The following is a 26,414-nucleotide window of genomic DNA, read 5'->3' as shown; positions in this document are numbered from 1 at the left end:
TAAAAATGGAACATGGCAATGGAAAAGATAACATCAGACCCGATGACATTGAGCATTACAGTTTTTTTTTTTTTATACTGCTGAAATAAAAGAAAAAGAAAAAGTGGGAGGTTTGTTTGACAGAGCAAGTGTTTTATTTCCAGCTTTCATTAAAGTTATAGTATTTTATAACACATTCTTGGGGATATTTGTACAACCTAAAGAAATCCAATACAACTATTTAAAAATCTCTTCCTAATACTGTTCTAGCTGTTTTGGTGCTTTGTTATTGGTTGCCATTGTTCTTTATTGTACTGCATTTTTAGTATGACCAATATTTTGTCCATATCGAACAAGCTTGTTTATAAAACTGTATTACAATAATTAAAAAAAATCTGAAAATATTTATATTATGGGTAGGTTTTAATTCCGCCTGCTGTGAATTTGGATTTTAATCCTGACATCTGCATCTGCTTCACCTCACTCAAACCCACTTCCAGATGTTCAGCTGCTGTGTGGCTGCTGCTGCTGCACGCAGGATTTCTAGAGTGGGTCTGATCATCCTTTCTGTTCCAGCACAAATCTCCTTGTGTGTAAACTGCGCCTCTTCAATCAGCCCCCTTCACTCTCATCCCTGACAGTCTCTGGAATTAAATCAATGTCTTAGAGCAACTGTACTGGGCCGATCTTTAAAGAGCATTTACACGTAGAATCAATTGGCATGCAGGCAGCCGGTGCGCACAAGATACGCGCGCGGAGATATTCAAGAGGACACAGGCATACTCGTCGATCAATTTTACGCAAAGAAGAGTTAATAAAAAAATGTCGCCCTACCCGCGAGGTTAGCGGATGTCCCATGGATCATCAGCAGATTGAGTAGGCTATTAAATGTTGGCCTGTCCTTAAGGGATCTCGTGCTGACACAACAGAGATGACTGTGCATATTCCAGCAGCATTAATTCATGCTTTGCTTGTTGTCTGTGCTGTCGCCCGTAGTGCTGTCACCTACAATTACTCTTCTCTGCATGGTGACTCAGAGATGGTCTCCAACTTAGAGAGGCACTTTAAAAATCGCCAGCGCGCAAGTGGCGATATTACTCACGCTGAATAAAGCAGACAGGACGGGACCATGGCCAAACAACAGCATCCTAAAATGTATATGTTTATGGCGGGGCAAAAGGATTTGTTGGTTTATTCGCACAGACAGCGCATGGAAAGGCCTCGCATCCCTGTGTTTGCAAATAAATGCAAAGCATCCTCGGTGTTATTCCGCCCCGCTCGGAGACAAATGTATGCATTATTGAGGTCAAAAGTGGAGGTTCCATCAAGCAAGGGATACAATTGGGGCCCAGACAACATGGTTGCATACTCTCATATATCTCTATCACAAGTTAGCGTCGTTTTGTCCTGGCCTGTGTGATATCGCTACTGCTTTATCCCCCACTCAGATACAAAAGACAAGTAAATAGATGATAATGGGCTCATTGTGCAAAATCACATCTCTCAGGGGAATACGTTGGCGGAGGTATGAAGCCGGTGGGGGGCGAGGCGTCTCTTTGGGAATGTGACCACCAGTGAAAACATTCCTCTGATGTCTCCGATTAATGTCGACAAACGGTTTTTATGCACACTTTCCAAAAATTAACCTTTTTATCTCTCATCTGCAGTATCAACTCTGTTGAGCACATGCATGAGGCCAATCTATTTGTGGGACTTGTATGCTCAATCCCATACATCACCTGTTTGTATTCTTGAAGGACTTTCCACCCAAGGGACTAACGCTGGCCCTGTGTTGCTAACGGAACCTCATGAGGAAATCTAGCGGGAGATGACTTGTGGAGAGACTGCAGCATGAAAAACAAGGTTGTCACATGTTTTTGCAACGTCACATGGGGCTAACATAGAATATGATACAATAAGGTCACAAAGAAATGGATATTTTTTTTTTAGGTCACTATTGTAATGTCATGAGAACGTGTCGTCACTGCCTGTCGTTTGGTTTCACGTTTCTTACGCATGGAATCAAAACACCCACCGCCTTTGTAAAAATTTGATGGACATCTTTTGTGTCATGTTTTGAAGTGGTATGTCACGCTTAATTGTCACATGAGATCAGAACAGGACCAAATCTAGCAAGAATGAACTGCTGCTATTCAGAAAGGATATTTTGCTCATGACATACCAGCACAAACACACCCACAAAGTTTGAAAACAGATTTCCACCCACATGTCAAAAGCAGAATGAGGGCAGTTTTGAAGAGACTCTTTCACTCAATTCAAACCACGGCTCAAAACACACTTATTTCAAATTTCCTGTCGTTTTCATTTGCCCCTTTCTATTTTGTTTTATTTTGATTTATTAAAAAAAAAAAAAGATGGAGGCCACCAAGTGTTGCAAATCACTCAATGACATACTTGCACGGAGCGTGTGCAAATCCAATTTTAATATTTGTTTTACAGTGCTACTCCATTGCAATACAGATCAGCACTTTGTGGACGTACATCAATACGACTGGCTTGTTTTCAAGACCAACTGTCTTCATTGATTTGACATTCACTTTCTCATTTACTTCTGAGATATTGCTAACGAGTTACTTTCTGGTGTCAAACAGTTGATAATTATGTGTCATGTTCATTGACCTCTGTATTGATTCATTATCTCCCTTGAAGCAGACACCCCCCCCGGCACCCACCCTAAGGGGCCCAATCACCAATGTCTGAAAGGATGCAAAGTGAAATCAAGCCAATAAAAACACACTTCTCTCTCTCTCTCTCTCTCCAGTCTCCTGTGATGATTATTCTCACTGATGGTAAGAGATGAATTTTGGATGGAATTACAATGGGCACATAAAACGCGTGATCAATAATAATAATTGTTGGACAGAAAGCAGACCTCTAAATCTTAAAGAACAACAGCAACAACAAGGCTGCAGCCTTGAATGTTTCTTTTGAGTGCAACTTAAGGACATGCATGACCATTTGTGATTGCCAACTCAAGACGTTTTGTACAAATTGAAAGTATACAGTATGGACTTTGACACAATGCTGCTTTGCAACACTTGATAGCCTTACAATAAGGATTCAGCGGCTTACTTTATTTTCCTTTTTGACAGAAATGGGAAACGTATTGCTGCAGCTTTTGATTGTTATCCCCTGAGTACTAAGAAACACACAAAGAGCCATAAAATGCCCTCCAACTATTCCATGTTTATTTCATGAAAAAAGATGGAATAGTGACAAGCGATTTAAGATCAAGGTGAAAAGGCAAGAAAACGATTGATTATGGTGCAATTCCGCGTGGTGAAAAAACAACGTGAGCTTAGACGTGTATTCATCTCGCAAAAGCTCAGGTTTTCACAGATTCATACCAGCTGGTTGTTTGGGGAAAAAAAAGTCCAAATGGAATAAAAAAAAAATACAACCTTGGCTTCTAGTCCCACTGAAGCAACATGGATGATTGCATCACTTGATTGTTAATCAATAACCCTGTGGAGACACATTAATAGCTTGGTCTTAGTGTTGCGTTTGCACTATGCACCAGTTTGTTTTCCGCTCTTCATCGAAATAGTCGTCACATTATGAGAATGCATCTTTTTCAGTTTCTCAGAACTTCAAATGAATGAATATTCTTTTGAGCCTTTGAAAGCAACAGTTATCTTGTGAGGCTTGCAATTGCATCGTCATCATCCATCATTATCATTGGAAGAGACAGAGTCACCGGATATTTCGCACATCCATGTAAAGAAAGATGCCGTAGCAAAAATAGTACTAGGAGTTGATTTATTGAGTTTATAATTCACTGCTGCGTCATTCTTATTTTAGAGGTGATAAGGACCGTCTGGATAAATGGAAAAGCTGCGAGTTAAAAGGTGTTGTACATCAAGATCCGGTGACAGCCAGTGACCCTGACTTATTTTCAGTATGACCTTCCAAGAAGCTGTGTGGATGGACAAGTACCGGACTGATAAGCGTCCCTCGGCTCCAATAATACACATTCAAAATGTTTTTGCGTTCAATCGGAATCATTTCGTCATAATTATACGAGATTTCTTTGTCCCGATCTGAAATGTGAAAGCCCTCTCTTTTCACCCTTGGCCTTCACTGTGAAACCTGATTAGGCCTTTTTCAGGCAGCACATGGCAGCAGCGTGACATATGGGCTTCTAGTGTAACGAACGGTGATGAAATGTGCTCAGATAGTCTTACGGTGGTGGTCAAGGGAGTGGGGGGGAAAAAAAAACAGGTCTGCTTCTAATAAAGGCCAAACGACAGCGTGAGGAAAGAGCAGGTGGAAGAGAATTGAAAAAGGTAGCAGCAGTCCTCATCTAAGAAACCCAGTCATGGCTGCAGGTATTAATAATTCAACAGTCTCTTTGAAAACTACCACAAAATAGATCCTCAATAATTTAACGGGCGCAATGCGTTAATTCGAAATATCTATAATTAATGAGATTATACTAAGCATTTGACTTAGATCCCGGGCAGTTGCGCACTAGTAATCAATGGACAAACATATTCTGTTGTAGATTTCATCCGCTGGCTAACTGAGATGGCAAAATTCAACCTTCACTGTAATTGTTATTCCGGAAGTGTCTCAGTGTCACTGCTGCTGCCGGGGCTAGTATTACCGGAGACCTACATCTTTCGGTCACTATGAAAAAATAATGATTCCTTCACGGCGTTTCATTTGATCCCTTTGACACTGCTGACTGTTGTTTCTCATTAGACTGATCTGACCGAGTTTGGAAAGCTTCGGTCCGCAGTCTTCTTTCATTGAGTTGTAGGCGTCGTTGGGACAAGTGGGAAATTTGGGCTGCTTGGACGCAATCCATATTTCTCCTGCAGTCCGATCGTAGCCTCTTTGTCCAGCGCAGCACAATGAAGCTGTCCTCGCTGTGAAGGCCAGAAGCATTAAAAATGGCTAAAAGAATTACAGACATGAGACACATTCTTTCAAGTGGCTTTATTCCAATCCCTCATAGCTGCCAAACTGTCTGAGCGCTCCTCCTCTTCTCTTCTGCCTGCTTTTGTATTATTAATGCCCGCAGTGTGAATGATGACTGACAACAGAGACAAAGCGAGATGTGGTGTGTGTGCGCGTGTGTGTGTGTGTGGCTTTTTGGAGACCAGGAGGGGGTTTGCTATGAAAACACCACTCAAACTGCCCACGAAAGCAATATGTGGTGGATTCGCATTATTCAGGAAAACGTAGGCTTTACAAAAGACGCGACATATATGCATGTCCGTTCTTCGTGTTCTTTCCAAATTGTCTTTGTCACATCTACGGGGACAAAAATGTCACACAGAGTTCCAAGGCTCCATTTTTTTCATCACATGCTCCCACTAGCTCAGATTATGGAAAACAACAAAATATGCTACATTAATTATGCAGATGACAGACACATTTGCATAGCCATCTCTAAAGACGACTATAATCCCATTCAACTGCTGAGCAACTGCAGAAAATGAAACAACGATTAAATGTGCCAGATTTTTGTCTTTCTTTTTTTTACTGAAACAAATCGAAAACAGAAGGCATTTTCTCTGCAAAGAAAAGTGATTATAAATCATTGCTGTGCATTTTTGTGCTAATATATATTAAAGAAAATGGACCACAACCCAAGCCAGAAATCTGGTTTTAGAGTTCAATTTAAAACAGCGGCAGTCAACATTATTATCATTTGAAGATTAGGATTTGCCTCTCAATAGGATTAACAAAGGCTTGTCCATGTACTGTATTTTTAATCAGCAGGCTCAACTACAGTACTTAAAGTGCTTGACAAATCTCAACCAGAAGATTGCAGCTGCTTCAATAAAAATCCAATCAATTCAGTTCCGAGGTCTGTAAAATGTCTTTTTTTTTTTGCAATTGCATATAAAATCAGAAATATTGCCATGACAATATTTTCCTATGTTAATACTATGAACCATGATTGCATTAGCTTTGTGCAGAGTTTGGCGTCCGTCAATATAATAATAATTATATGCATGTAGTAAAAAAAACTTGTTTTAGGAAAACTAATTGTTTTGATACTTTTTTTTTTAAACCGATAACAAATATATTGAATCCATTAGCTATTCCCATGTGCGGTACAACAAAATGAATTATTTTGTGTGCTCACTGAAGTGTTTATTTATTACTGAGCAAGCAGGGAAAAAAAAAAAACCTCAATCTGGTAATTGGGGTTTGTGTCGTCAGGAAATTGCAGGGTATCAAATTGTTTTTACAGCACTGCCAACAACACCAGCCCTGCGGTGCTAATAATACATCAATGAAAGCCGTTCGCATGCTCCCGCGCACCCACGTGCAAACTACAACCCTACAACATAAGAGGAAACTTGAGGTGAATAATTGTCATCATTTCATCTGCCAACATCATTTTCAAGATGTTAAACTGGTACATGTCGAGACAACATGTTAAACTGGAGCCTAAGGGGGCGAAACCTCCCATCACGTCAGGCCCTAGTTTCCAAGCCTGCCTTTTTTGTTAATTGTATTTTTCTAACAGAATGAAATAATATAGACTTCAACGCAGCTGTCAAACGGCACCTCGGTTGTGACACTGTTCTCATTGAGCATGCCCAGGAGAGTTGACCCACTTTCTGATGCAATTTGTCTCAGTGACATACTCCTTCACGTCTGTTTTATCCTGCCAGTCACCATAAATTACTTCAGCTGACCTTGAACGGAAGCAATAGTCAACTTTGGTGTCTCGTCAATGTTGATTCCGTTCAAATACAATTACATTCAGTGTGGATCAACAAGATTCAGCTTAACGTTTGTGTTTGGCACAGGTTATTTAGTCTTGCCCACTGACTTGAGACTTTCAAATCCCAAAGGTCTCTTCTAACGTTTAAATGAATATTCAAATAAAAGACCAAAGAAGCTCAAATGAATGATAAATTAAACCGGAGGCTTCGGCCTCAGTTTCACGATGAATTTAAGATCCAATTTAAAAAGCCTCATCTATATTGGTATTTTGTATTGATGTTCCTTTCCTTACGTATATTGTGTACGGTCCTACAGGTTCTGACGAATAAAACAACTAATTAATATAATTTCTTAATATGTGCCTTTTTTCTGACATCAAAGTTGTGTAATTGTGATGCAAATGCAGTGAAATACAATATAGAATTTCCACTTTGAATCATTAATGTATCAAAATGTATTGATAAACCTGACATTTGGAATAAACTCTTATTTGAACACAGTTTTTGGGACATCAGACCACAGCAGCTACAGGAAGTTCCATTCTAAGAGAAAAACTTAATTTGTTGAGGTCAGGGTTATGTACAAATTGTTCCACAACAAACTTATCCAATCATGCCTTTGTGCACTGGGCCACAGTTGTGCCGGAACGGAAAATGGCCTTTCCCAAATTAATAACTGTCCATAGCAGATTATCTATCATTCAGCAGCACAAAAACAACTCCCAGACTGATTCATTAAAAGGTGGTTCCCAAGATTTTTGCTCATGTTATTTGAGCTAAAATAATAATCATAATAATGAAAACAACCATATATTTTTTTCATTCTATTTTAATGAATAGTACTGAGATGGGGATGAGTAGTTATCACTCCCACAAGTCACATCACACTTTGAGGTTGGCGCTTGCTTGGTTTCTCCAAGTTCTCTGTGTTCCTCCCACATCCCTAATCATACATGCCCTAATCATATATTAAAATTTTTGTCCTTAGGTGTGACACCGAATGCGAGTGCCAATGGTTCCATCCATCCATTTTCAACACCGCATATCCTATTCAGGGTCGCAGGGTGCCAATGGTTGTTTTTCTATATCTGCTCTGCGATTGGCTAGTGATCCATCCAGGAGTGTACCCCGCCTCTTGCCCTAAATCAGCCGAGACAGGCTCCAGCTACCCTGAAAAAAAATAATTGGTGTAGAAAATGATGAATGGATGACTGATTGTTCAAGCAATTTCATTATGAAGTCCTTTTCATGCACCGGGTTTGGATAGAAAACACTTGTTGTTTTTGTTTTGAAGGTACGATCATGGTGTAACCTTGATATAATGAAACGCAGCGTATTCGTATAAATACGTGTTTGTCATGTGAGATTGATGTGAAATGTGTTTTCGATTTTTCTGTACTGAAAGAAGGAAGAAAACTATCAATTGAGTGCGCTACAATCTGTACATGTGGGTGTGTTTGTGTGACGTGTTTCTTTAAAAGAAATAAAAAGCTGTTTAGTCAACATGTGCACATGTTCATTTTCATTCAACATGACTTTACTTCAAATTGGATCTAGGCACTGATGGACGAATCCTTACGGCAAATAAAGGTGTAAATGTGTGAGAGAGGAAAAACGATGCATAAGATTCATCATCCTTGGGTCAAATTCAATTTCCTACATTCCTTATGAGAGCAGACATGACATATTACTATTTCTGTGCAACCTCATTTAGTCTGCAAGCAGAATCAGCTCACTCCAAAATCCAGAGATTTATGCTATGCAGAGAACATATCAGACGTTCTACGCCTGCACACCTACACCTACATAAATTCCAAGCTAATCCAGGATGCAATACGATTCTTCATAGGTGGTTTTACCGAGTAAAGACTGCCAAAACTGCCTTTTCCTTATTATTGCTTTTTCTCATTTTCCGGGATTCAGATTGAAAGGCGTTCACACAATACAGAGGTCATTTTTTGGAAAGCTTTTTGTTACCCGCAGGGTTCATGCAAATGTGGTTCTGCTTGGATATCACCACATGACTCCAAAATCTCATATTCAGCCTTCAGCTCTGCTCAGTTATGGCAGCTTTCACACTCCTTCTGCATCTGCAGCATCTGTATGTACATAAATAAGGCACCTCCCAACACACTCACACACACACACACACACACATGCACGCGCACACACACACACCAGGAAGATACTGGTTGCAGTTGCAAAAGATAAAATACAATTGCAGTATGAAGATTGCTCCCACTTCAATCAAGCCATAATGAACTTCCATTCAGGTTGCAAGACTCCAAGGAAACCTTTGTACTGTCATATGAGCACTGACTCACCTTTAGCATATTACTACATTTGGGAGAAAGCCTAAGTGATGCTTAGAGGTGAAGTCTCATTACCAGGAGGACGTGTTAGGGACCGACAGCCTTAACGTAAGCTCCAAAGAATCCTTATTAAACAAAGGCAAGCGTGCAGCAAGAGCACACTGTAGCATCCCGGCATCAAAAGCCCTCATCTGCATATGAATTGTTAGCAAGACATCCTCATTAGCATTCCACTGAAGTGAAAAGCACAACTAAATAGATGTGTTTACCCAGACATTCCAGACAAATCCTGTGTGGAGTCAATATAAAGACAATCGTGTTAACTGTTTTCATCGGTGCACAATGATTTACTGGCTTTCACACTGCCCTTTGAAAATACAAACATCTGATCCTGTTTAACATGTTTACCTGGCTATGGGTTTGTGCTGTGCACCACACCGGGGTAATGTATCAATTCCGCCCCAAGACTGATTCATAAGATAACGCAGAGATAAAGACAGAAAGTCTATGAGGAACATTGCACATGCATTTAACAACAACAGATTCATCTTACAGATAGATTGTCTGCACAATGAACACTTGCTTCAAGCAAGTCAGCAACCCCAGGGGAAACGAGATTATGCATTTATCACACAAGTGACATTATATAGCTAGGACTGGGCAAAAAAAAAAAAAAAAAAAAACAGACAAATGGGTTTTCCTGAATGATCCGGTATCAACTGTAATTACAAGTCTGTGTCACTCCCATAAAAAAAAAGGTTTCTTTTATCATTTCTTACTAATTCAATACTACACAGACACCTCATAACAGAGGCTCAACACTGTGGCCCCATAAAAAAAATATTTTATGGTAATCTAAAAGTGTACTATGCTATTATTTATACATTTTTTTCTCCATTTTGTCACTAAGGTTAAGCTCTTCTTTCACAACACTGATCATTTCTCTTTCCCAATTACCATGACTGTAATTTGGGAAAATCGAGAACATTACAGCTCGAGTCGAGCTTTGAGTACCCCAAAAGTTGTGCAATTTAAACCGCAAACACACAAGTCCCTTAGGATCTCAGCAGATTTCATAAAAGCTTAGCAAAATTGATATTAAAGAAGAGACCAGTCTCAAAAGGGCTTCAAATAAAGCGAAGGAGTCTCATAACGAAACACAATTAAACATTGTATTTAAACCAACCATCCAAATATTCAACCAAACCTTATAATTATATTTGACAAAACATTCCATAGCTTAATGCTAACATATAATGCAAAATGCCATTGACGGGGTAAGTGAAATAACCACAGACGTTTTACTGTTATTATAAACCTTGAAATAACTGCTACTTTGACACACACAGAACTAAACACACACATACAACAATACTAATAATAGGTGTATATTCTCTCTTCTTTGTTGAAACAGCGAATTTTAAAACGGGCAATAAGTGGAAACTGTAAAGCTTTATGTTCCCTACTTGATGATGCAGTGGAGTCATCACGATGGAGTTGTCAAACAAAGGCGCTTGATAATATTTGCAGCACCAACGCTTTATCTTCACACACACACACACACACACGCGCGCGCGCGCACACACACGCGCACACACACACACGCACACGTGCACGAACGCCTGTGCTAATTAAATGTGATTACATTCGCTTTATCTCTTTCACAGAACGCCAAAAGGAAAAATAGACAAAGTGAACATTTTCACACCATAACAGGAGTGAGTCAGTGACCCATACAACCATATAAGGCCTTCAATTGCCCATTGAAACTCACAATCACTTTCCCTCTGCCATGCATAACCACTTATTTACTGCCTCCTGGCCTGCTCCTGTCTATGACTATTGATCTGACAGTGCTCCATGCTCTGATTTAGAGGCCATGATACGTTTTGCCATGAGCCAAACAGGAAAGGACTATTGATTAACATGCTGCTCTGCTAAGGCCGCTGCACTCCTCTATGACAATTCACCTAATTCACTTTCAAACCTCATGAGCATCACATTCACATTTGTCCTGACTCTGCTCTCCTTCGTGCCCCAGCTGGGTCATCCACTCTGACAATAGAGGCAATGTAGTGAAATCATCCACCCACATCCATACGATGCATACCAATTGATTCTCAATAGTATGTGCCAGTGGTGTTTTCCCTCAAACCCAAATTGAGTTATGCTATTGAATGTGAGTGGTCATGTCTGGTTGCCCTGCATAGTATATATATCAGATAGATGTGTCTCAAAACACACATGCACACACAGAGGCCGGCTTTTGCAAAAAATATTTGTTGAGAGTTCTATTCTGCTACTATACTGCCACCAAGTGATGGCCACTGGGAAAGGAAACAAATGGAAAAAGAGCAACTAGTTTTTTTATTGACCAAGATGACAGCACACATCGAATGTCCATCTGATAAGAACAGTGACACCAACTACAATACAAAAGAAATGATTTAATATACGAGGTTGAATAAAAGTGAATTTGCATTTTGATGTCAATAATGAAACGTGTTGGTAAATAGCATAGTTTCTTAAGGGCATGTATTTGTTACATGTGATAATAAATATTGCATCAACGATTGCAAATCCAATCAAGTTGTAAATCAAAATCAACAATTGCATAAAATATGGAAATACAACTCTAACATGAAGCATATCATGATAATCTAATTCTGACGGGGCCCATTTACCAAGCATGTGATTACAGGGTGTGAAGGCCAAGAAAAAAAAAAAAAAAAAAACCTACAGCCAACATGGCAGTATCAGTTAATTGGGATATCACTTTTGTCTTTGGTGGGGTCAACAAAGTGCAATTTGCCACAGGTTTCAAGTTATTTGTTAGCCAATACTTACAAGTATGCTAATAAGTTAACATTTATTTCCCCGTAAAATGGGATTTAAGTTCAACTATAAGGCATTTCAAAATAGCATAATCATTTAACAACGAAAATAAGGCAGTGGTTCCAGTCAGCATTTTCCTCATTGCCAATACCTTTCAAATTCCACTTGGGTATATGCAAACTTATAAGCACAGCGATATAATGTATCGGACACATTACACACATACAGTAGATGTAAAAACTCGACATATGCCAGGTTTTTGTGATGTAAAAAATAAACAACAAAACAAATCATTGTACAACTCAATGGGGGGGGGAAATACTCAGAGAAGTAAAGTTAACATCTGAGATAATGTTGATTATCTCAGAAAATCAACAGATGTTCTCGTAACCTTTTCCTGACATGTTTGTGTTTTCCAGCAGATGTCTGAAGGTTATGTGCTAACAGTAATGTTGTTGTTATGACGAGCAGTGTTGTTTGCGGAAATTGTGCCAAACATACCTTTTGGAATTTTGGATGAGATGTTTCATATTGTAACACATTTCACCACGTGGTGTAATTACAAAAATGTCAGGAAAAACCTACTAGAACTTCATTTGAGGTTAACCGGAGGCACTTTAAATGGTGACAGCAGTGCTGGCTCACATTAATGTGAGCTTTAACATAACTGCTTCTTTCTGGAATCAGCCACATCCCAAGTTATAAATTATACAAGTTAGTTAAGAGGCTGTCTCCACTTATGTAACAATAACATCTTGTCTGTTTTTATTTCCCATCTCTAAAATAGGTATGTGGCCTTTTTTTTTTTTTTTTTTGCATACGTACTTTATTTATGACAAAAAGAAGTACAATCTAAAAAATGCATTAAAAATACAAAAAATAACTATGGAATCAAACAATATATATTTTTATAATTGTTGTGAAACAATTATATAATTTCAGAATTTTGTTCATCTGTTTAAAGCTTTAGAGCAAGTAGAGTACATTCATTCAGTTTCAGTTCATGTGTTAAAATATTAAAGTTATGAAAGTCTGCGCATGTGTCATTTTAGATGACATGATTGTGTACATAGCAACTCATGTAATTTCCCTCCCCAAAACACAAATTTGGGTTGAATCATCACTCGCAATTTGGCTTTCATGTTCATATATAATTCACATGGCCGCAGCCTACTGCATATATTCCTCCTGTGTTTGATACACGACAGGCATATTTAGGTTATTTGATTATTTGTTTTTTTGTATTGCATTATATATTTCAGAATATGCGTGGAGTTAAAAACTTGATCCGTAATGATTTCTTGGATAATGATTGCAATAAAACAATGTATTTTATGCACAGTTCAAATAAAATGCTGGATCAGTTACATGTTTGTTAACCTACTATGTCAAAGTGTTGTGTTGAGAAGGTCTGCTGATGTTTCAGCCACTGGGTTGCCAAGGTTTTGTTTTTCAGGCAGAGAATCCTCAACAACCAGCTCGACTGTGCTAGTTAGAGCTGTTTTCAATCTCTAAAAAGAACAAAGGGAAAGATTTCATTAAAAAAAGAAAGAATGAAATATCTATAACTGCGGGTTAGCTGGAGCCTATCCGAGCTGACTTTGGGGACGGGGTGGGGTTTACCCTGAAATGATTGCTGGCAATATGCAAGTTCAACTACAAAGTAAAAGTACAGCCAAGAGAAAAAGATTTATAGCTGTTCCAATTTAGCTCTGTGGAGGGCAGTGTTTCATATGAAAAAGTTTGTGACATGAAATACAATGCAGCTTCGGTCAAAGGTAACAAATTGTAGAAATAATAACTGAAATCTTGTTACCTATATACAGGATGCTATGTGTCGAAAACAGTTCATAAAGCCTTGTGGCTCTCAAAGTTGGAGCATCAATATATGATTCATGACTGCCTAAGGTCCACCACAATATAAACAAGTGAATAAATACTTAAAGTAATAATTCCCATTAAACTAAATATGTAGACAGTGATGATATGTATATAGAAGATAAACAACTGAACATGAAACATGAAAATGAACAAGTTAATGTGTAGCAGCCGCTGAAAAGAAATTCATCAGTATATGAGTTACAGAACAAGTTTAGAGGGTGACATGCAACCAAAAAGAGATAACCATCAGAACAACAGCCGAATAGAGGTGAGGTGCACAACTATTTTGCACAGTCATGGTGCCCTACTCACCGAGAGAAAAGAGCCTTTGTTGTTACAGATCTCGTGAATGGCTCCAATGGGAATCCATATCAGAGAGAGCAGTGAGACGCACCAACCCACCCAGTCAGCCCACAATGGGTAACGGTACGTCCCATATTGAACAGGAACGTACTGGATGATACTGGAGACCAGGATGCACTACAAATGGGAAAACATCAGGTTACGTGTGCAGTACAGGTGGCCATTTAAAGCTTCTCTTGCCGTTAACGGCATATTTGAACCTCACCAGCACCAGCAGAGGACAGATAAACATCCAGCAAATGCGAAAGTAGATGTTCGCAGATTTTCCTAGCATCTTCTCCATCATATATGAGATGCGGTGGACCCCTAATGGAATATGACAATTTCTAATTAGATAAATCACAAGCCATCAATTTAATGTGCCTCCCTGAACAGTCTTGCAATTTGACATTCACAGTACAACACAAAGTGACGATCTTACCAAAAAAACAGCAGACTGCTATAACCTCAAAGAAAGCCAAGAACATGAGGGACACCACAGCAGTGTAGTGGTCCATCAGTTGAAATACATAAATACCTCCCTGAGAAAAGAAAAAAAAAAGTCACCGGTCATTTATAGCATGGCAGTTGAAGAGGTAAGAAATTGGACAAAGGGCACGGCTCGACGACAGTACCTTAGTGACGTGTGGAAGTCCAAGAAGAAAACTGACAACACAGATGACCAGGGCGAGCAGCTCTTCCCTCTTGAAAACTTGCAAAATTTGGGCTCTAAATTCATCTTTGATGAATGTCAAAGCCACCTCAACTGTGGCAAACTGTAGCAGAAAGGAAACATTGTCTTCTTGTGTTGCACAATCATCTTGCAAACTGACTTTTGATGAGTGATTGAGTCATATACAGGCCTTTGGAAGTCATGCCGAATCATAAGTATACAATTCCTCAAACTAAAAACCGTCGTATTGTGTGCTGCTATTCATAAATCAAAAGGAAAGTGTTAAGCTGACCTGACTGTCCAGACCAAGACAGAGCAGCATGAAGAAGAAGAGAGGAGCCCACAGCTGAAAGGCGGGCATAGTGGAGAGGGCTTCAGGGTAAACAACAAACACTAGACCAGGACCTAAAAAAGGAAAGTCAGACTATGACATTTAGTCATTTAAAATTTACACCATCATTTTTTTTTTCAATTTAGTTATTTTCTTTCTATAGGTATTCATCTGTGATGTTCTGTGGGGTATATATACAATTTAACATAATTCTAATTACAATAATAATATAGATAGTGTCATTTCCGGACTATTGTAGACCAGGCTTTTCCTAATCTAGTCAAAGACTTGAAGGATTAAAGCACCTCTATGGTCACCTTTGTCTTGAGGGTTATCAATAATAAATTAAGAAATTCCTTCGGCTGTAGTCTCCTCACAATACGCCTCATATTACAATTTACAAATCTAGTCAACCAACTGAGTATGTGTCTATCTTCTGCCAGTCAAACTTATGCATCATTTATTTCCTAACCAGTGTGCAAAAAGCAATAATTCATTCCTAACTTTGTAATCGCGGGTTGGATTTTACAATATTATGCAGGCACTGTCCATGAAGTGTAACAGGAGAAAAAAATAACGTACTTGGCTAATATCCACAATAATGTCTTTACGTTTGCACTATTCATGGGAAAATACCAACGATAACATTTTATACAACTTGTGCTTAATAGTTTTACATACACACTGGAGCTAATTCCAACTGGTTTCAGGCAATAGGCGGGTTGAAACGCTTGATAGCCAGTCTCATGGCTCACATTCACACCCAAGGACAATTTTGAGTCATCAAGCAACCTACCACAACATCAGAACTATGAGGCACATGTGCTAACCGGATTGAAATAAGTTTTTCAAGACACAAAAGGTGACTTGTTCAGTCATGTAGCTTCGTGTCCTACCATCTGTTGATATGTTGTCCACGGGGAGATTATGTATGTGTGCCATGTAGCCAATAGCTGAGAAGATCACAAAGCCAGCCAGAATACTTGTGAATGAGTTGATGAACGATACAATCAAAGCATCTCTGGAAGAGAAGAAGGGAAATAAATACACAATTAAATGTGTAAATAAATAAATATAAGACTTTCTTTTGGCTAAACAAAGTTTTACAAATGATTACAATAGAAAAAACACAAGTAATATTAAATAGACCATTTACCGATACTATATTTGGGGACACAAAAAAATAAAATAAAAATTGGATGAAAAAACATGACATCTTGCCTGACAATGTTGTTGTTGAACTTGTTGTAACTTGCCATGGAAATCATTGAACCAAAAGCAATTCCCAGTGAATTGAATACTTGGGCTGCTGCGTGAACCCATACCTGTGTGTGAGGCCATGGAAAACAAAGATAACAGACAAATAAACAAAAACATAAATACTCTTACTTAATTTGCCTGGATAATCACAAGATTTCAACTGCCCTGATTCCTTCAAATTAGTGTATGTGTGATGCTTTGGTGACGAATGAATTAATAAAAAAACTTTTGTACCCAATGTGTTTGTCGTTATTTTATCAATCAACTGTCCAGAAATGTGCTATGATGGTAATATTGAACTTTGAATCTTGCCAGCTCTACATCCCCAATCTTTTTTCCCCTTTCCAAACACTATTTGTACAAACAATGTTATTATTTCCAAAGATTATTGATGTATTTGCCTACTTGAAAAATATTTGCTCAAGTACACCTCCCACACACAGCCAGGTTACGGAGAGGATGTCATTTACACAAAATTTAAATGAATAAAAATAAACACTGTAAAACAGTTAACAGTCAAATTTGTTTACGGAATAGTTCACCTTCACTTCAAAAAGTTTTCGCCAGACAGGAGTCACAAAGAACTGGACACCCTCCTTGGCACCAGGTAGCTGCATATTGTTAATGAGCAGGGCAAACAAGATGAAGTACGGAAACGTAGCTGTGAAATAAACAACCTGTGGGATGGAATCAATAGGAGATGCGTCAAAAATGTTTCCATGTTAAGATTTTAAAGGTTTGGAATTATCTTATCAACAAACATATCTTGCATGTTCTGACCTTGCCTGTTGACTTGACTCCTTTAAAGATGCATAAATAGACAATGACCCAGGCAAGTAGAAGATACCCGAAGAGTTCCCACTGAAAACCACCAACATTTTCAATGCCGCTGGTTTTCTCCAGAAGCCGATGACTGGTAAAAATACAAATGATTCAATAATTCATTTATGTACAGTAACAATAAGAATAGTGGGGTCCCATTGTTGTCCCTCTATGAACCATCGTTAAAAACTATCCCAAAGGGCTAATTGGTCCACACAAAAGAGGGAAAAAAAAAAACAGTTTACAACCCAAGTGGAATTTACATAATGTACATTTGGGGTCGTATAAATGAGGAGCTTAATGTAGGCTGCTGTGGTTTATGTATGTAACTTCAGAAAAAGCAGAATTCATAGTGCTTCATATTTTCTGGATTTTGCTGTTAAAGCGTTCGTCCACAATGGTCTGAATTTTCCTCAAAATTCTACACGACATGATTTGTCAATGTGCACACCTGTCTATCAGTGCATGTTATTGTCAGAAGGTAAAGTTCTGTGGTAGGGTGTGAAAGAAATTCTGCTGCTTTGAATGTTCTAATGAGCCAAACAACTTCATCAGCTGTCCTTGGAAGACTTAGTAGCGATTGTGTAAACTGGGAATGAATTCTTTGGTAGGGAGTGACCCTTGCACCACTCATCAGCTGGCCAATACCATCACAACCGCAAAGCATGGGAGTGTTTTCAAGTGGCAGAGACTGAGAGGGTTTGTGTGGGGAAGGAAAAAAACAGGATTGCGGGAAAGGTAGATGCAAAAATATACACTGATATTTTGGCTCAAAAGCTGCTTTGGCGCTCTCTTAATGTCAGCCTGGAACAAAGGTTTATCTTCCTGCGGGACATCGAACCTAAGTACGGTGGAAAAATACACAACTTGGATAAAAAAAAATAAAAAAAGGGCGGGGGCTGGCTTGAGGCTGACTCTGTAAATTTCCTTGAGTGGCACCAACCAACCAGAGCCAAGACTTGAATGCGATTGAATGTCTCTGGAGAGACCTGGACAAGGGCTGCACGCCGACGCAGCCCATCCAAACTGGCAGTGCTTTGAGCATGAATGAAAGTGCCAACATGTGCCAACATGTGCCAACAACAAATGGAATGTGTTTCCATAAGACTTACCTAAGGCTGGAATTAATCACAAAGGTGAAAAGGGTGTGGATGTTTATGAACATGTGATTTTGATGTGGGTTTTCAATTTCTAATAGAGTGGCACAATTAAATAATATTCCCCAAAGTGTCTTTGATGCCTATATTACGGAATGCTGTTTGTAGAATTGAAAGAATACAACGTTTTCGTTCCATTTTAGAGTACGGCTGTGACATAAAATGTGAAGTACTGTTGGTAAAAATCCAAACAATAGAAAATGAACACTTCTCACTCAAAGAACTGTTGGCTCGCTGACTGCAGATCAGTGGCATTGCCGGGAAATCCACTGGAACAGTTCTCAAAGACATTCCAGCTGTTGTTGCAAGTCCTCCAGGGAGGTGGTGCTCCAAAGGAGTGGAACAAATAGAAAAGGGCCCAGCTCATGAGCACATTGTAGTAGGTGCAGAAGATGTAGGATATAACCACTGTGGCAAGGCCAACACCTGTGGTAAAAAAAGATTTTGTCATACATCACGGGGAGAGACATACGACTGTTTCAGTCTCCAATATACCACAGTGGATGTAAAAAGTCTACACACTCCTGTTTTTTCAAAGGTTAGGCTTTTGTTGTTCCATTTGTAAGATGAGACCAGGTAAAATAATTTCAAAGCTTTTCCTAACATTAATGTGACTTTACAGCTCGACTGAAAAAAAATGAAACCATCTTGAAAGTTGACAAATGAGGTAATGTGGTTGCCAGTGTGCAAACCTTTTAACTGGCCGTGTGACTGTGTTTGAAATGAATGAAATTCAAACTCATGTCAATTGGGAAATCGCCACACACACCGGTTCAAAGCTATCAGTCAGGAGACTGATCCAAAATGTATACCAAGAAACAAAAAGTGTAAAAAGTTGCTATCAAGCGGAGAAATTAAGGTACAGCAGTGGCATTACTAAGAATTTATCACCCACCCCTAAAAACAACAGAGGAAAAGACGAGAAGAACACTGGGCAGGGAAACTGCTAATTGCAGCCGACAGCAACATTGCAAGAATGAGTATGCAAGAAGTACTGGCCGTTTACTACGTGTGACAATCTCAGGTCAACTTCATTCAGTGTGTCTGAGATAAGGCTGGCGTGGCAGGACAGAAGCGTTATCTTAAAAAAAAAACATCCATGCCCTGCTATCTTTTCCAAAAACGCTGTTGAAATGTGTAAATGGAGGAAAGTGGTGAGTGGCAGGCTCTCTTACCCTTACTTGTGTAACTACTTCTCAGAGAGGTTTTAATGCAACCTACCTTTTACTCTTACATGACTATTGAGCAACATTCCGCTGTTATGACATATAAATGTTTATATATTTTTCTTACACAAGCTATTAGTTGGCGTTCGTCAGAAAAACGAGTGCCTCGGGGGATGTTACATGACTCAGCAATGCAACGTAACTGCTATTTTACTCCAATGAATCAAACCAAGCCAAGAATGTTACATGAAGGCCTGGCCCTGCATACCCTAGAGACAAAGTTTTTTTCAAGCATTACAGAAGGTGAAGAAAAAAAATCTGACATTCGGAGTCATCAATGTCTGCCTAGAAATCTCAAATGTCAGTACGCAAGAGAACAATTTTCTACGTCATTACTTTACGATACCATTTCTTGTGGCTGAATTTGTCTTGATTTATGTTATAAAAAGATTGAATGCATTATTAGTTTTAATTTAAGGAAAATTGTTGGGCAAAATCTGTTGTAGGTCACATTAAATGATGGAAAAGCATTTACATTTATTTTCTCCTGGCCTCATATATACAGAAACAAATAGGTACTAGTGCTCAAATATGAAGTTACCAAAACTAGGATTGACTTCCATGATTCCTTTTTTGCCTATAAGAAAACCAGCATGCAATGTACATACCGGAATCTCCCACCAGTGCACCAAACCAAAAGTACATGGAAAAACCTTCAGCAATTGCTGCTTTACTTGTCTTTTTTTGTCATTTTATTACCCCGGCAGGAGACACATCGTTCAAGTGGCACTGACATGCCACGTATGGGTACTGATTCGAGAATTTCCATTGATTCAGTAATTGGGGAGGGAACAAGATGGCACATTTCACAGTTTCATGTGGAAATCATTCAAGAGTGTACAGAAAAAAAACTACCTGTTGTCTGGCCCTTGTTTATCACAGAGCATTAACGTGGGAGAAAGGAGTGAGAAAACAAGTGAGGGGGGGCCCCTGATTTGATCGGGTAGATAATCTCTGTCTTTAAAGAGAAACTATGGAGAGAAACCAGTTAGAACAGTAAAGACAGCACAATTTAAATGCAAAGAATTTGGGCAGCTTGTTGATGGCTGAGCTCTTGTGTGTTGTGCTATTTGACAAGACTGTTTCACAAGTCAGTGTATGCCACCATAAATTTGCGATAGGTTGGAACTTAGAAAGTGCAGTACTATCATTCATCTGGAACATGATTTCATACTGTACATTCTATTCAGTTTTTAAATCAAATTGAGGTCAATAAACTGCGTGAAATTAACCTTGGCCAGGCAAGTTCTCATCCATCAACGTGATAGAACATTTTATTATATAAAAAATAAAAGGACTTCATTCAAGGAAACTAGAAATCGATGTATTTTCACACTTGTCGGCTCAGCGGGCACTCCAGGAACCCAACCAAAAAAAGATTTACTCATAGAATGTTCCATTTAAATTGTATATAGTGAAATAGCCTTATTTTCTTCAGTGCTAACCGCTAAGTGTTACATCCAAATTGAATGTCGTGAATGGGCTGTCACTACCACTGAGCCATGCAGTAACTGAAACATATGGATGTTTCAGTAAGTAAGTTTTCCATGGGCATGGTTGGATATGTCAGGTCTGGTGGTTGTGCTACATAAAAATGAGCTAAACAGCACGAACAGTAAGTCAAGTCAACTTTGAGCAAAAGAGACACATTACTGCCAATCTGCAGCACCTTGTGAATAAGGATTCACCTGTCCATGAAACTCTTTCAAAATGCAAATACCTTTAATAGAACAAATTTGCATTTTTCCATAAGGGAAACAAAGGCCCTGTCCAAATTCTCGCACGACACCTTACGGTCCTCACTGAAGTGTACAAATAGTAGAAGTGCACAAAGTGTTTGACGGCGTAGGGAACAAGCGTGAGAAAACTGCAGAATCTGGACACTGCAAGTTATGTAAGTAAAAGTAAAGCAAAGAAATAATTTAACTGCCAAATTATTTGTCATTTCATTGGTTTGATTTATTATTATTATTATTGTATGCATGTTTTGTGTTCTTTACTCGATTTGTTGCACTGAGGACTCGTTTGGCTGTGGCACTTCCTGTTGGGGATGTACGTGCTGAACAAAGAAATAACTTTATTTGTATGGCACTTTTCATAGACAGAAAGTCACAAAGTTCTCAAACTAATTTCTTTGGAGGTGGATAATTTGAGTCTGCAAGAAAAATATATGACAAGACTACATGTAGTATCTAGTAAATCAGGACGGTTGGGCTGGTGAATGCGGGGAAGTGCGGAAACGTGACGAAACCAGGCTAACAAGCACCTCTAAAACAGGCATCCGCAGCACAGATGTTGATGCAGGGGAAATGAGTCAAACAAAAGTAAGATAAGAAGGTTGTGTATGCACGTGTATATCACGCAAGTGGGTGGGTATCAGAGCGTCCACAGCTGCTAGGCCATTCTTATCGTCTCATTGTTGTGGAGACGTCCTTGGCATAGCAGTCTTGGACCCTTGGAAGGACGGGTAAGGACTGATATGGATGCCAGCATCCAGACCACACTCTGCATCCAGGGGAAAGGGCACAATAACGGATGTTTGGGGAGCAGGCCGACAAGAATTTGGTCAGCCTTGAAGGTCTGTGGCCTGTGACTCTCTGGCGTCAATCGATTTACTAAATCATCAGCCGAGAAACCAACTTTGGTCGTTTGGAATTTGCGAAGGAATTCAAAAATTGCATCCACTTCAGAGTGAGCTCAACTGTCGCATGAGTCTGAGTGTTGATTATTTGCTCCACATCATCCAGAAGAACTGGTTCCCTTCCAATGAATCTGCTCAGAAATTTTACCAAACGTTGCCAGTTTCTCACTATTTTATTTATATCTGCAATGAATTGTAGTTAATGTACTTCCACTGAAGGGCCTTCGCATGATCTCAACCCAAGTGTGGAACAAGGGTGCGGAAGGGGTGGGGCAACGGCGCACTTCTGAGAATTTGGACACCATAACTACTTGAAACCTTCAATGGCAATGGGAACGTGCGATTGTGGGTCACAAGAGAGGAAGTGCGAGTATTTGGACAGGGCTAGACTCATATTTGAAAACAGGAAAACTGATTTAAAAAAATTTGTTGTACAGATAATGAAGGTATTTCAATGTGGACACTTTGTACCTAGAAAGAACTGTTTTTCCACAAAAGTTGACATTTACACTGGAGCTAACACACTGACTCAAACTCAATGAGCAAACTAAATTCAACACAACAGCACATCCCTTCAAAGAAGGGCTGAAGAAATAAATGACTTGCAGCTCTTAAGCATTGGTCAGCTACTGAACACGATACTTCATGATTGCAACCCAATCCCAATGTCACCTCCCAACAACATTGTCATTGTGTGGTGACAGCAAAGGATTTGTGTCACACTATAAGCAGTGTAGTAAATGTTTGGATGGATCTTAACATTGAGAAAAACGTTCATATTATCAGAAGATCAATGAAAAAAAACTTGACTGAAAGTCAATCAAATAAGTGACTCACCTTTTAAGAGAGGACAGATTTTGGCTAGGGCGTGCACTGGCCCGAGATGAGTGAACTGGCCAATAACAAACTCCATGAGAAGCAGAGGGATGCCACACAAGAATAACATGATGAAATAGGGGATCAAAAAAGCTCCTGGATCAATGGGAAAGAAGAGGGGGGAAAATTATGGCTGATACTTCAGACGGTGTGAATTATCTAAGTTAATGCCTAACGACCCTTTTTTCATTGTCATTCCTTTTTTTATGCCAACTCAGTGTTCCTTAATGCAACATTTTTTTAAAATAATAATCTATTAATACGTTTGAAACAAAAGTAAAGAAATAAAAAGTAGCTGACTAAAAATACTATACAAAAAAATATACAACACAAGTCCTCAATCATAGATAAGAGGGGAAGATATTTTTTTAACCTGGCTTGAAAGGCATTCACACTTGATTGACTAACTGCATCTGCAGACATAAGAAAGAGCCCTATTGAGTTTGAAAACAATTAGCATTTCTGTGGAGGTCTCATTTCTGTGGAGGTCTCAAACTCTGCCCAGGGTCCATTTGTGGGCTACGTGATATTTCGTGGCCCCTATTTGGCATAAAAATGGAATGCGAGTGCAGCCTGCATGTTGCGCAGGGTTTTATTTTGGTCATTTATGACGTTTATTACATTAATATCTATTATTTGTAATAGAAGTAGTAATATTTATTATTATTATTATTTATTAAATTATTCCTTACATTATTATGATATTTACATAAATATTTTTGCGCATATACTGTTCTAAAAAAAAAAAAAAAAATCGGGGGAGGGTGGGCTCTTGGCAGTAGTCCCGCCCCGAGAGTATTTCAGTGAAGAACCGCCAGTGCCAAAAGCAAAACATTGAAATCTATTCTACTGTTGACTTTAGATTTAAATAGTATTCATATGTACTGAGCAAGTGACGGAAAGATTAAAAAACAAAACTGTAATATTCAACTCAACTTTTCTGTGTTGCATGTTTTTACTCAACTCTAGTATAATATTGTCTTTAAATGAACGGAAATCAAAACGGGTCCCCTATTTATGTTATGGATTTGGTCGTCTGAAAGTACATCCTGGACAGCTAAAATAGGTTTTGATCCCTGAATGAAGTACACATTATTACAAAATTCATCTTTGTTGTGGCTCTGCCGTGTGCAAATACTTTATATGATGAAGGTGAACAAATACAAAATAAAATAAAGAATGACACATTTCTTCCAACAGTTATGAAAAACTTTTCAACGTAGGGAAAAATTATACAACTATGATATCATCAGACATGCTGTACCTCCGCCGCTGCTGTAGCACAGGTAGGGGAACCTCCAGACATTGCCAAGCCCGACCGCGTAACCCACCGTGGCCAGAATGAACTCCAGTCGCCCGCTCCATGTCGGTCTCGCTACATCTGTCTCTCCGGAGGTCACTTGAACATCTGAGGTTAACAAAGCTCTCGTTTTCTCGTCACTCATGGTCGACTCACCGGCGGCTTCTAGCGCTGCTCTGATGATTATAATTTATTGTACGGTAATTAATTGTAATATTCACGACCTGAGAAATAAACTGACTGTTTGGTTTGACGCTAAAGGTAAAACTTGTTTTCTTAATAGGATGCGACCGTTACCGGCCGGTGGAAGCTGTAAGTCATGCATTTGGTAATGGTCACATTTTGTCACGCAGAGGTTGTGCTCAAATGTAATTTCAAAATAAAAGACATAATGTGCAATTTACACCTTGAAATTGGCAGCACATCTCACCATGTGCTTTTGTTTTGAAAACAACAATTTTGTTCCAGGAAGTTCCCCTTTCTATAAAGCTTGTGAACGTCATGCAGAGCAGTAGAGAATCTAAAACGTTAATGTATACCGCTCTGGGTACTGCAACGTACATCGACTTCGTTGCCACATTGGATGTGGAAACGTGCAGCAATTTTTGAAGATGCAATTCTTTTGAAACTACAATACACTGTTAGATAATTTGCAAAAAATTTGACTTGTTCAACGGGTATGTCGTTTTCTAAAAATAAAGAGCTCAAAAAGTAATAGGAGAAGTTGTGAAAGGGGAAGCTTTTTCAAACCAATAATTGCTTGGAGCTAAGCTCTATGGTAACCAATCTGTTTTACAAATACAACCGTGTGTGAGAGAATGGGTGGGTTGCAAGAGATACAAGAATGAGAGACATGGACAGATATACCACATCCAAGGGCAGATGCATTGACCTACAGTAGCATCTAGCCTAATTATTCATTGTGGCCTTGCTGTTTGTATATTTATGCTCAAGGTGTTTTACACAAGTTGTGGCTTCTTGCAACAGATGCAAGAGACGTGACGTAACTGCAAGATGCAATTAAACATACAAATACATTACCACATACAACGCAGCATGGAGACTAAAAAACAACAAAGCAAACAAATGCAGACCTTGCAGATTGTGCAAAACTATTACATGTGATTAATGTAGGGAATTTGTGTAAACTTATAGCTCTAACACTATAAATTATCTTACATTTTATATATATATATATATTACAGTTTTCCAAAACAGTATTTAATGTATTCCAATACCGTTACTTGGTTCACGGCATAAATGTAGATTGTAAGGTAATCCAATTCCTGTCACAATAAATACATGTAATTTGATTACTTTCAATTACTTTTAGATTACAACAAAATGAGCTAATAAATCAAACAAATATAATATAATTTTCTCTCTTACAAATATTTCATGTTTTTGCAATAGGGGAAAAAAAGTCCATGTGAGTCAGGAGGGCTCATTTCTTCTTCTTCCTCTTGAGAAACCCAGAGTCTCAGAACTGTGAGAAATGAAAACCATCTGACACACATTTATTAAAGCCTCACCTCTGCAGTGTATCAGTGCCACTGTTGTTATGGAGAGAGTGGCTCCAAAGGGAAATCCACCTAGCAACCTGTAGATTTGGAAAGGAAAGGAAAGGAAAGGAAAGGAAAGGAAAGGAAAGGAAAGGAAAGGAAAGGAAAGGAAAGGAAAGGAAAGGAAAGGACGATAAGAATCCTCATGGAAGTTTTGCAATACCAACATGATGGCCAAGAACCCGCTTTTTACTTTGAAGCTTATTTTTGCCAAATGTCCTCCAGCACACTGCTCCACTCACTTCCTTCTTGGAGGCACACACTGCGTATTTGACTCAAAACAGGTTCTATTTTTTCAACAACTTGCCAAGTGTTTGTCACGTATGCAGATACTGTACACACCTCTAAAGCTAACCTAATAATAATACGCTTAAACCGACAAGCTCGTATGTAAAAAAAATTTAACGATTCAACTCTGTTTGATTCGGTAGAATTATGATATTTAACATGGCATAGAGTTTCTCATGTTTATTAATATGCAACATTTAAAAGCTGTCCAAAGACCAA

General features: G+C 38.9%; 1 protein-coding gene across 4 annotated transcripts; it reads right to left on the bottom strand.

The window, feature by feature from the left end:
- Nucleotides 1-11,350: 11,350 nt before the first annotated feature.
- si:ch211-225b11.1 (uncharacterized protein LOC561694 homolog) lies at nucleotides 11,351-25,479 on the bottom strand. Of its 4 annotated transcripts, none has more exons than XM_049716671.2 (13): nucleotides 24,310-25,479; nucleotides 23,007-23,141; nucleotides 18,518-18,728; nucleotides 17,104-17,236; nucleotides 16,866-17,000; nucleotides 16,285-16,388; nucleotides 15,960-16,084; nucleotides 15,025-15,137; nucleotides 14,695-14,835; nucleotides 14,502-14,601; nucleotides 14,286-14,386; nucleotides 14,030-14,197; nucleotides 11,351-13,347 (listed from the first exon to the last, which is right to left on the bottom strand). In XM_049716671.2, exons 1-13 carry the CDS (start codon nucleotides 24,488-24,490, stop codon nucleotides 13,225-13,227), a joined length of 1,770 nt encoding a protein of 589 aa, XP_049572628.1. In that variant the 5' UTR covers nucleotides 24,491-25,479; the 3' UTR covers nucleotides 11,351-13,224. The 4 variants fall into 4 exon arrangements, with proteins under 4 accessions (XP_049572628.1, XP_068506395.1, XP_049572629.1 ...); XM_068650294.1 differs by lacking the exon at nucleotides 24,310-25,479 and adding an exon at nucleotides 20,384-20,499; XM_049716672.1 differs by lacking the exon at nucleotides 24,310-25,479 and having other exon boundaries at nucleotides 18,518-20,499.
- Nucleotides 25,480-26,414: the final 935 nt, after the last annotated feature.

Source organism: Syngnathus scovelli, chromosome 3 (genome assembly GCF_024217435.2).
Source record: "Syngnathus scovelli strain Florida chromosome 3, RoL_Ssco_1.2, whole genome shotgun sequence".
In the NCBI taxonomy this organism is placed as follows: Eukaryota; Metazoa; Chordata; class Actinopteri; order Syngnathiformes; family Syngnathidae; genus Syngnathus; species Syngnathus scovelli.
This window is presented reverse-complemented; position numbering and strand designations above follow the sequence as displayed.

Bases quoted from the DNA above. Each gene is read 5' to 3' on its own strand.
- si:ch211-225b11.1 (XM_049716671.2), bottom strand. From the start codon at position 24,490: ATGAGTGACGAGAAAACGAGAGCTTTGTTAACCTCAGATGTTCAAGTG. The intron at 18,729-23,006 runs GTGAGTCACTTA...TTTTTACCACAG, and splicing joins AATCTGTCCTCTCTTAAAAG to GTGTTGGCCTTGCCACAGTG. The intron at 13,348-14,029 runs GTGAGTAGGGCA...TGTTCTTTTTAG, and splicing joins ACAAAGGCTCTTTTCTCTCG to AGATTGAAAACAGCTCTAAC.